The 12,191-nt window shown below is 42.6% G+C and overlaps 1 protein-coding gene across 1 annotated transcript in view; it reads right to left on the bottom strand.

The window, feature by feature from the left end:
- Positions 1-2,782: 2,782 nt before the first annotated feature.
- Positions 2,783-12,191, bottom strand: part of CPAMD8 (C3 and PZP like alpha-2-macroglobulin domain containing 8) — a 54,887-nt gene continuing 45,478 nt past the window's right edge. The window contains exons 37-43 of the mRNA XM_059831744.1: positions 11,633-11,707; positions 10,790-10,895; positions 10,590-10,700; positions 9,706-9,918; positions 9,166-9,240; positions 3,913-4,081; positions 2,783-3,606 (exon numbers count right to left, since the gene is read on the bottom strand). Of these exons, the coding sequence (XP_059687727.1) occupies position 3,606; positions 3,913-4,081; positions 9,166-9,240; positions 9,706-9,918; positions 10,590-10,700; positions 10,790-10,895; positions 11,633-11,707 (750 nt within the window). The 3' untranslated portion in view covers positions 2,783-3,605. The remainder of the gene's footprint in view (positions 3,607-3,912; positions 4,082-9,165; positions 9,241-9,705; positions 9,919-10,589; positions 10,701-10,789; positions 10,896-11,632; positions 11,708-12,191) is intronic.

The following is a 12,191-nucleotide window of genomic DNA, read 5'->3' as shown; positions in this document are numbered from 1 at the left end:
CAAAGCAAGTGCTGTTGTTTCAATGTTGTTCTTCAAGCAAGCTAAACATTCTTCTGGTATTTGTTTTCTACTGGGGCTGATTAAGAAGGGAAAGAGGCAAGACCAAAACACTTGGAGAAGAAAGAACAAGGGAACTATTGCTTTCAAATAAATACCACGGTAATGATTACTCTGCATAATGTACAGTTACAAATATATAAATATTAATTTCATTGAAAGGATTGCAAGCAAAAAATCACTGATAACTAGCACTGCTGCAGCTATTCAGTAACATAACTTGATGTAAGCAGGAATCTCTGCATCTTACAAATCCACTGGCACTTTTCTCCTTTTGCAATGAGGAACCATCAGAGAAAGGAAAGGAGAAGCATCTCTCTGATAGAGGGAGACAAACGTCTCTAAGCCAGAAACAATTCAAAGCCCAAAGCAGCAGCAAGGTCTGCTGTCCTTGCTGTCTTTCCACCACCAAGCTGGTCTCTTCCTTGGTGAAAAAAAAAAAATCAATCCCTTCTCTCCAAACTATCATCGGCTGGTCTTCACAAAGTTGGAGCCCAAGTGTTCAGTGCTGAGATGTCCTTGTGTTCTCACGGATGGGAGTGTGACTGATAAGCTTCAGAGTCAGAACTGGGCCAAAGCCTTTGAATAACATTGAGTCTGATAAGGCTTTGCTGTGTCCAGTGGTTCTCATGGACCTAGTCCTAAAGAGTTTCTGTATTCCAAGTAGGATTTTAAAGAATGGAGGGAAAATAATCTAGGAATTTTTCTTCCCTAGATAAGAATTAATGATGATTACAAGAAACACGAAAAACAAATCTGGGACAGGGTAAAGCTGTGGACAGAGGGACCATCAGCTGGGGTGGAGAAGAGGGCAGAGACCTGCTCCTTTACTCCTGCGACAGGGGAGAAAAGGCAACCACAACTGTGTAATTGCAGGTTCCTTTATTCAATTCCCTACATAAAATGATTTTTTTTTTTTAAACTACAGAAAGGAGCTAGTTCGGTGTGGCAAGGCAGGGGGGAGGCGGAGGCTGCCAAGAGCAGATGGACTAGTGATTTCCCTGAAAGCGCCAAAGCTGTGAAGAAGCACTCACGGTGAAGTCAGGCTCCAGAAACCCTGGCACGTTACCTCACACTCCTGTTCTAACTGTCTCTGTGTACGGATGCTAAGGCTGCTCTGCCTTTGCCTTCTGAGGGTCCAGGTCTCTCAGGCTTTTCTTTTAGTTGTAAAGCAGAAGACAGACTCCTCTGCCTCAAACAGGTGAGTGCACTGGCACACAGAGACCCCACAGAACAAGGCCGTGACTGATGGGCTGGCACCACCAGGAGGAATTATTTAGCTGGCAGCAATGGGGAGATGTCTGCATCTTGAATTAGTACATTACACGGACCAGGGCCTGAGGAAAGTGAAGAAAGTCAGGTTTAATACTTGGCTGAAACTCCCTACCTTCATCTCCTTGTCCCCAGTGGTGATGCTGTCTGAGTGGCCAAGGATCTATGAGAGGGCCAAGCAATATAAAATGACCAAGTATCTATCCAGAAGCATACAATGGATGAGACAAGGAAACTAAAGCCAGAAAGGGATGGAGGACAGGAGACTGAAGAATCTAGAACATAGGTCTCATCTTCTGTGGGAAGCTAGTCACACAGACATTATCAGGGTGACTGAATGTCTCATTTTCCCAGACTCAAAGCATTAAACAGCTGAGGCTGGAACCAGCAAACAGCAGGGTTTGTATTGTGCAGCTTTGATATTTAGAAAAGAAAAAAAACCCAAAAAACAACCCTCTTGTTGCAGCTCACACTAGGTCTGTTATTTACCCAGGGGATAAATATTGACTCAGTCCTGTGTGTGTACACAATAGCCAGTGTCTGCCAGGCCAGTTGCTTACAGGAGATGGAATTTAGTTTAAAGGCATTTATTTACCTGCCAGACAGGAATGCAGCCGCCAGTGCTTCCGCTGTGCTGTGCGGACACAGTGAGGACATGGTCTGTTCATGCACACTGAAGAGACGTGGCAAAAACCTCTGCTGAGAGGCAGCGGGTACATATGGGCAGCAGCCACGTCAAGATCCTGTGAGGAGAGCTCAGAGCAGCCATGAAGGAAGGCTTGGAAACTTGCCAACAAAGCAGTTCTGAAATTTCTGGGAACTTCAAGACCCAGACCTTCATCATGTCAACTACATTCTGCAAATATCTGGCCCCAGACAAAAAGGACTGGAAACTACACATTCCCAACTTCTGGGATAGCTCCTGTTTTGTCCCCATGTGGACATTTTTCTGGAATAAAACTGCCTTTATTCCGGAATGGAATGTCTATGCTGGGATATATTCTTGTCATGGTTCCTGTGTAAACAAGCCCTAAAAATGAATGGAGCTGGGCTTTTTCCTGTTTCCATTCACCAATAAACACCCTCAAAAGGAGTTTCCACCCCACTCTGGGTCCTGGTAACAATAGAAGTGGGAAGATAAAATATTAACACTATTTTGCAACAGGCAATTGCATGTAACTCCTCCAAAGAGAACAATGCTGCTCCAGGCAGGAAGGGAAACCAAAAAATCTTGGCTCCTGTACTTTTGGAAACACAAAGCTTTTGTTTTTAGTTTTACCACATTGCTTGGGGCAGGTCAGTCTAAGGGAGTCCAGTCTCTGTGACACCACTGATTCGTACTGGCCAGCAGACCCAGGGCCTATGCATAGATACCATATCCAGAACAACCGTTGTATAGGGATCTTAGTGGGAGCAGAATAAAAGTGATTGGTGAAGTCAGGCAAGGATTTAAAAGGACTGTGCCTTGGGTCAGCTTTATTTTCATGCCAGGGTTACAAGGAGGAAAGGGGCTGAGAAGGCTGCAAGCAGCCCTTATCAGCACATAGTGCAACATGAAGAGGGCTCACCCACCTAATCCTTGTCACTGCTATGGCTGGCAAACTCCCCACCTGAAGCCTGCAGTCATACGGGGGACAGTCAAGCCTTTCAGCCCTGACAGTGGATTACAGTTTTCTCTTGTAAAACGTACCTCCCAACAACTTCCCTGAACGTGGAGCCACCAGGGAAGTTGCTCTCTAGTGGGACATTGTTGTGGGTGCAGTAGACTTACCGGCTGGGGAAGATGATTAGCCTCTTGCTATGTCATAATTAGCAAAACACACTGATTTTTATTATTATAATCTGAGAAAAAACTTCTCAGCCATCTTTCCTCAAACAGCAGTTCAGCTAAGCACAAGGCCTGGACTTAGCTTCTAAATGTAGCTAGGAAATGGCATTTGCAGTATCCCAATAGTAGAGAAAACACTTTGAAATGGTCTATAGGTTTGAATTCCAGCCCCTATTTTTTCTCACCTAGAGGGCACAGCATATTGGTCTCCCATCCTTGGAAGTACTCCAAAGAGGATGCACAAAAGGCAGGAAAATTGACAGAAAAATAACGCTGAGTGTCCCCCTCAGCGCTCCAGGTCCCCCCCCATGGGGCAGCAAAGCCTACAGTTCTGAGTGCATCAGGAAGTAGTCATCGTTCGGTTTCTGTTCTGCAGCAGGTCGTCTGTAGGAACAAACTCATACAGGAGTTGATTCTGAGCCTCTTCTCTTTATTTAAATTATGTATTTCTGTTGAAAAGAGAACATAATGAAGAAAAGTCACATTCCCATTACATATCTTTGTGAAACATCACTGGGGCTGGGCATAGAAAAGCTTAAAAGGTCACTTTTTATTCTGCGAGGGATGGAGACATTCAGGTCACAAAGACTTTTATATGCTGCCCTAGCAAGACCTTGCTCCTGCTAAAGAGTTTAGCAAGTCAGTTGTAAGAATGCCCCTTTTGAAGAACTGAATCTATTAGACCCAACACATGAGTTAGTACATTATATGTTGACTCTCAAACCAGATTTATGATCCCCCGCTCTCCGGCTCACCATTCTACTGTGGTCACTACTTCCTGAATCTTGTCCGCTTCTTTTAACGTGCTTGCTGTTGTCAGTTCTGCCACAATCTCAAAAACGTCAGCTTCCGACGCATAGGGGTCTGGGTCATATTCATAGGAGTAGTACGACAGATCTGTCTGTAGCGGAGGGCCTTCCTCTGCTGGAAAGGAAACCACAGAGTCTCAGGTTGTGCTTTAGCCAAAGAAACTGCATTTCAGCATCACATATTGAATCACAGAGAAGGTGAATGACATAAAAGGAAAGGAATTTTAATCAGGGAGGCAAATCAGGGGCCAAATGAGTGCCTTACATGAGTAAAGGAGGCTACACATGTCAATGGACCTGCATGCGCATGCTTAGATTCACATGCAAGGAGAAAAGCTGCTGTAAATCAGAATTTTCAATTTCCCAGTCTGAGACCTGGGCACTGGAAAAAAATGAAAGGACTCATAGGGGAAAAAAAAAAAAGAAAGAAAAAAGGGCCATATAATTTGAAAAAAATCTCAAAGTCTTATTTTAAAGTATCTAATTAACTGAGGTGTTTAAGTTAGGAACCCGTTCACCCTGAGACCTGTAAATAGTAAGGTAAGAGGTATCTTTGGGAACGCCAAATGTCACAGATGAGTCACTCTGCACCCTGAAAACACATCTCTCTCCTTTGACTAGGTCCAAGCCAAGTACCTCAGTTAAGGACAGACCAATCCGTAGGAAGATGTGTAATGTGCGCGCTCTTTTAAAAGCCATTTTATAAAAGTAAGTTACAAAGCTAGAGGGCAGACTGTGATGGAGCAGTTTACTTACTGCGTGTCATGAAACAGATCAGTGTAAGCAGCTAGATTTCTTTTCAGCCCAACAAGAATGAAGATTGTGGCACAACAGTCCAGGAGCCTACATCAAAGCCATTCACTTCTCCCTCAGCGTGAACTAGTAGTAGCTGAGATACATCTGCTTCAGCACACTCACATACCACTAAGAAGCTTCCATCATTTAAGATAGTAACAGACACATCACAGGCAGAAACACGTATTTATCCTCCTCGCATTCACTCCGGTCTATACTAAGACATTGGCAGGTCACTCACACAGCACATATACCACTCAAAACAGGCTGTGCCTCTCTATGCTGGGTGATTGCTCACTGTCCAGAGGGTAAAACTGCAAGATAAAACTTCTAGGACTATCAATAGGTCCCCGTTTTCTAAACTGTTCCTTGAGCCAGTTCAGCTGTCCATCTTTCCTGTTTGCTTTCTGTATACACTGCTCTAATCCAAACCAAAGCAATCACTGAAACGCAGTTGTTGCGGGGAGGAAAAGTCCCCCTCCTCCCTCCCCGCAAAGTTGGCTTTATTTAAGGAGAACACTTGTCAAGGCCTTTGAAAATGTTTGTTCTCTAGAAATAAAATATCTGAAGGCTCTTCACTGATGTCTCCCACATCCTCCCAGCAACAAGCTCAGCCCTAGGCAAGGGAACGCTTGCCTGAAAGCGGAGTCAGTCTCTGTGTTCACTTCTTCTTGGCCTTCTCCATGCGAGAACCTGCCAGATCATGAGCTCGTTCTATGAATGGATGATTGCTGTCCACCAGGGACAGAATTAACATCACAGACCTCACTCTTCCCAGGAATGCGGCATTGGAGTCAAAGCAAAGACGAAAGGCCGATGTTTCCTGTTGCATACAAACCACTCCCCCCATCTCCAAACGTTTGTGCCTAAGCCAATGTTTGCTGAACACCGATGGGTGAAAGGAAAAATGGCCCATTGCCAGTTCAATCAATCCTAAAAGAACAGCGGTCCTGTGAATAATGCGCCTGCCACGGAGTGTTGCGAGATGATTCCACCTGGAAGCAGAGTTCACTCTGATGTTCCTGTTCGGAGCTAGTGATGGGCGATGGCATTTCAGTTTTTAAAGAATAACACCACCACCACGAAATAAAAGTATCATAATTCCACCTAGAATTTTCTTCCCGCTACTGGCCCTTCTAACTGCTAGAGCAGAACTGTACAGATGACACAGCTCCAGCTGCGGGGAGAAGGCTGGGGGGGGTGAGACAGCCTGAAGCTGGGTGGGCTGTCTGCTCAGTGCAGCACCACAGCAGCACTGATACCACTGAGTGCTGCTGCCCCACGCTTCGACATTGCTTTTCCATCAAATGCATGTAGAATCCCGACGTTACCGTGATATCAACATATTGTCTTCCAACATCAGTGGCTAGACATTTAGCACTTTCGGCAGAGAAGATTTAGGGAATTTCAGAACAGCGTTAATGATCTATGGAAGCAATCAAAGCACCATTTCATCAGAGCTACTGAGGATCACTAAGGCTCTGAAATCCACCCATATTTTTGCAGCCTAGTGTGACAACGATCTTGGGAAAGCCACAGACAGAGAGGCACTCGAAACACTGATACTCCAGTTAAGCAACCAAAATCCTGCTCCAGGAGCTGTCAGTCCAAACAAATATGACTGGAACAGGCTGTGAAAGCATACTAGCAGAGCTTCAATGCTTAGAGGCAGAGGCAGGTCCATGCTACTCATCAAAAACCTGCTCCATCCCTTTAAGTCTCAGTAATTCGCCTGTGAGAAAGAACAGCTGAGGAAGGTGATTCAGACATGAGTTGTTTTAGTTGAGTCCTGTCACCCTGCACACTCCCCTCTCAATCCAGAGAGTATTTCTAAAGATGCAAAGAGGATTTACCTATCTGTGCAAAACAGGCTACAGTTTTAAGATCAAACCTCTGCCATTCTGCCTCACTTGCTGTAACATCTCCTGCAGTCTTTTGAAAGGCATTTTAAAATGCTATGACAATAGCTAGGTGCTAGTAGAAGCACTGCATCCTGATTTTCCAGGACCATCTATATACAATTGCTTACCTTGAATAGCATATCTCTAAAGCTGTTGTTTATTCTAGCAAACTTACTGGTGTATATGGAACTACACTGCAAGCCTGTGTTTGCCAGAGTGAGCCCCAACACATTATGAAGTCCGCCACTGTTTGCTGGAAAGAAGCTGGCTCTCATTGTTTCCATTGCTGGGGTAGCATAGACAAGAGCTAACAATGAAAGCATCCATCAAACCAAGCTGAGCCTGCACAAGTCATATGGCAAATACAGAAGGATTTCAGACAATATAAACACCACGAGGTTCTCCAAGAAAATGGTATTTCCTGAAGATTAACACACTAAGGCAGTTTCACCAACCTGCCCTAAGCTTGATTTGGCTCCTGGAGTTTTGCATCCTTTTAGGAAATCGCAGATTTAGACATGGCTCATCAGAACTTTCCCTAGAAACCCAGAGCACCTGAGCCGACTTAAACCGATCACATGCTTCAATGCTAACAAACCAGTGAGTCCAAATGAGACCCATGTATACGGAGGGATTCATTCATTTGTTAAACTTTGATTCATGTACCGTGTGGTTGACCTGAGAGGAGCCCAGGGGATTAATGAAAATCACATGCTGGGCGCTTTTCCTGATGCAGGATTTAGTCAGTTTTATTTCTGAATGCTCACTCTGCCATGGCTGCTCAGACAGCTCAGTTCAGAAGAGTATCTGCCTTCCAGAAGACTCTCAACTTGAACACTCACAGGTCCTAGAACAAAGCCAGCTCTAAATGCTTGTGCTTTGACAAATATATCCTTATGGCATACAGGTTTGTTAATCTAACTGCTGTATAAAAATGCCACACGCACAAAAAAATAAAAATCAGAATTTCCACTTTTGCTCTTATTGATAGCCTGCTGAGCCAACATTGCTTTTGTCTGTTTAGAACAGAAACCGGAGGGTTATTTTTCTTAGACAGATACTTTAACGCAGATTATCTCAGAAACAGTGTTCTGAAAATTTTTGGATAGTGGACTACTGTCAAGTTCCACAATTTTTTTCCCCAGGTAACCATATTTTTTACTATCAAATTTTTATTTTAAAATAATGTAATTGCAGTCCCATTTTGTAGACCAGCAGCAAAACACTTAGCATGGCCTTGCATAACAGCAGTGCCCTACAGAGCAGTTTGGGAATGCTGCTTTAAAGGGTTCAGATTGCAAACAGTTTCCATGCTGAGTACATAGCATTTGCACAGAATAAAAAGCAACAAGCATTCATCTCAGTTATACTAACAGACAGCAATCTGATGTATATATTCACGCTAAGTCCAGAAACAAAGGGAGAGAAAACAGGAGAGACATTAAACACTGGAAGGTTGAATGACCTATAGAAATAGTCATAATGGAATATTCACCGTGCTTTTACACCTTAATAAGAAAACTGTCCATCAACTTCTGTCGAACAGAGGAAGGGCAGAGAACAGGATGGTGTCTCTCATGTTGGACACATGCTAGTCTGAACTCTGGTGCACAAGAAGGACATGAGAAGGCACAGAGTCTTCTCTGGAAGAATGAACTTGTTTTACCGATTTGTTAGGAGAGTTAGAGGCCAGGGGAAAATTAATGAGTGGAAAGGAGCCAGGAAAAATCTAGTCCAGTTTATTTACTAGAAACAGCATGAAACAAACTATTCTATTGACCCTCCACTGCTTCTTGGTGAGATTTATTGTGAGCCATGAGCAAGTTCGACATGAGTCTTGGAAAAAAGTGTATGAATATAAGCACCAAATAAAATGAGCCGCCAAATTCCTGGCTACTCCATCTACTGACCTTAACATTTTTGCTCACTAAGGCCCTTTATTCTAAACAGCATCTCCAAGAGAATCAAGACTGCCAGCTCAATTTTTGCACAGAACTGCTAGAGGCAAAGTTAATCCACCTGGATTCTAGTTCTTGCGATGGTTTGGTCTGTTGTCATGTCCTGTTCAGTTGTTTGTTGAAACATATTACATCAACTTGGTTTTAAATGTGATCTTTCCAGCTTAATATTGAAGAAAAGATCACAGAGCATGTGTTGTTCAAACATACCAAGGCTGAGAAAATAGGAGGGTCACTTGCCCACTCCTATGAACAATTACCTGAATCTTGCATGTGCACTGAATAGAGCAGGTATCATGCAAGATTACCTGAAAGGAAAAGGACTAGAAGACTTAGGAGGGTAACTATTCAAGAACAGACTAAGTTTCCTTGACCTCTTCATTTTTTCCGATTTCTGAATGTCCTGCCTTTTCTAAAAGATGAAGAAATTCAGCACCTTTACTTAAATGTGCTTAAGAGCCATATATACTTTCATACAGTGATGGGATAAGCCTTAACCTTGCTAAAGAAAAAGGCCTTGGATAAATGCAAGGGTACAATATTACCTGCTGGAGTTTGTTGAACAGTGGGTTGCTCAGCTGTGTGGGAGTGTGTCTCCCTTTCTTCTGGCAAATTCTTGGCTGTAAATAAAAAGAAAAATAAATGCATTGGTCATAAAATTTGGTAACAAATCTCTAGAAAATGTTTGCATTTCCAGAGGTGGCATACTCAGTTCACTGAGCTACTACACTGCACATTTAGAAAGCCATGCAGAATCTCCAAAGAATGTTACATTTCATGGATGTCATTTTTATCTAGGATTATTCACTTCAGATAAAACAGTATCACTAATTTTCTCCGAAGTTCATCCTGATTAGTAAAACATGTATTCACGAGAACAGAAGACCAGTTATTCTGAGCTAAGCAGGAAGGCAGCTGCTCTTTTAACTTAATTCCCTGTAGTATGAGCAGCAAAATAATACATAGGAGGTTTTGAATTCTCCTCTTTTCCCTACCACACCTATGTAATTGTCATTTGCCTAGATGAGGATTTGTAGCGTTCTGCAACTAGATCGTAACAGAAAAGGGAATTGAATGAAACCTACAGGCAGAACATTGAGACATGGGCATCTGTTCTATCCTTGTATTATTCCTGCATGATGCTACTTCCATCTGGCAATGGTTCGGGTAAATCTGTCCGTCTGATCCACATACAGGCTCCCCATCATAGCCACAATCTCGTGAACACATGCACTGCTCAAAATACTCATCCTCCAAGCAGCCAAAAATGTTATTGCATGGTCCAGAGTGAACAAAGCCTGAAAAGTAAACAAAAACATCCAAAGCAATCTTTTTGCATAGCATGGAGAAGGGAAAGATCAGGTGGCAATTTTCTTCTATTTCTATGATGTAAGTTTTCATCTTGAATTCCCTAAGACTTCTCATAAGAATTTACAAACTTGGTCGAACAAAAAGCTCTGAGAATAAAGCTGTCTTTCTGAAAGAACCATATTGCAGCAGATTCCAGATATTTTGCAACTTTTTTGTGTGACATAGAGGACAGATAGGAACATATAGTTTATGGGGAAAGTAATTCCTTTCACTGATGCACGAAATTGTTCAATCTCCCCACAGTTAATAGAAGAACTCTATAGCAAGATATTTTAGAGAAAGAAAAACAAATTACATTTTAAAGATTTACCTTTACATTTATTAACACATCTCACCTTGTGCAGGTTCTTCCAAAATTATACATTATATCTTGCCTCTGAAGCAAATACTAGTCACTTTGGTGACTGAAGAGCAGACTACATTGGTCTGTTTGGCTGTCATAAGTTTAGTATTGCTACCCCACAAACCTTTGTAAAACTTCTACTAACACAGTGAGATAGAGCATTTTTCTAAATATAATTTTGAGTTCTGAACTCCTGGAAAGTATGTCTGTGGGCTCTATTTTCCAAAAAATCTGCTTGGCTTTGGTGCAACTTACCAACCCATTGGCTAGCTGAGCTTTCCACCTCATTGCATGTTGGCCCATCACAGAGCTCCCGAGCCAAGGGACTGTTTTCACTCACGTTGTAGAAACGAGTTGCTTCAAAAGCTGCAGGCCAGTAAGAATGAGAAATCACAACTGAGCCTCATGCCTAGAGCTCTAATGCTGGCAAAAATCAAAGGAAAACAGGCACATACCTGGCTCATAGTAATCATATACTTTGATAGGAACAGGAGCTGTTTTCCCAACTATATGCTCTCTGAAAGCTTGAAACTTTACACAGGTCATGCACTGGCTAGGAATCTGTATGAAATGATGTAAAAGACCCATTGAAACAAAAAACGCACTTTAAGTGAAGAGAGAGACAAATAAGCGTAGCATGTGCCCCTAATGTAACACGCTGTGCTGGACACTTGGGGAGAATGAAGACACCTCCAATACTAGCTATAGAGACAAAGACAATGAACAAAAGCCAAACAGGATGAATTAAAATACGTGATGCTTTGCTGGCCTTGAAAGCACATACTTGCCATACAACAATGTCAGAAAGTCAAACCTGAAACTCAAGCTGTATTCTCTGGCTTAACTAACACCACTCCTATCATCATCCAGCTTGTTAATGCAACTAGCTAACAATTTACTGCTGATGACCAAGCTGGGAGAGATCTCATCTTCCACTCTCAGGTATGTGCTCCGAGATCTGAATTAGTCTGCATTTTTACTCCATCCTTTAGGCAATGCTAGTTGTACCTGAAGGTGAGATTATTTTGAGGCAAAAACTAAGTGATATCTGCCCAGAAATTCTATATGGGCTGAAGCTAGTCACCTGCCTCTGTTATGCTTTGGTTTCCAACCAAAACCACAACACCTACCTGCCTCAAAAGAGGCTCAAGCAACTGGCCAGTTAAAGCTGCATGGGAATCCTCATCTGTGAGGGACCATCAACATCACTGCAGTGTACCTATGCCTGATCTGCTGGTCATTCGCCTTTCAACAACAACAAAAAAAGGCAACATAATTACAAGAAACAAAGTCATTACCTCATCAAAATAAAAAAGGACTTTTCTTCCATCCACTTCATATCTTTTTAATCCAATTTGCTTGTTCATCAATAACTGGGGAAAAAAAAAAAATCAACAGGCTTAGTTTCATCTCATTTTATAGAAAACAGTTTGAAATTACAGAAGAAAGATTTTAGACTGCTTGGAAAACTGATCAGACACTAAAACCCAGGGATTTCTGCTGCTGCAAGAGGATGTTTCAGTAAGAGGGAGAGGAAATGCAAAGAGGATTGTGGTTGGTGTCATACTGAGGAAAAAGCCATCTGTGTTCTATTCTGTGACCTGATGAGGAATGCTTGCAAGGTGCACAATGCTGAGGGCTCTTCCTGGTCCCTGGTGCATTTATCTCCTTCAGACCATGCCTGACATATCATCCATAATCTAATTGAATAGCTCCCAGATTGTTTTCAGTACCAAGGCTCAAGCAAGACCTCAGAGACCCCAAAACACTCGATAAAGTCTCTTATTTACACTCCTTCAGACCGCCAGGGAATTATGCTGTTGGATCACACTGGGTATTAAAGGTCCCCTTCTCCCA

This window comes from Gavia stellata, chromosome 32 (assembly GCF_030936135.1).
Source record: "Gavia stellata isolate bGavSte3 chromosome 32, bGavSte3.hap2, whole genome shotgun sequence".
NCBI lineage: Eukaryota > Metazoa > Chordata > Aves > Gaviiformes > Gaviidae > Gavia > Gavia stellata.
Note: the sequence above shows the minus strand (reverse complement) of the source record. Positions and strands in the feature narration are given on the sequence as shown.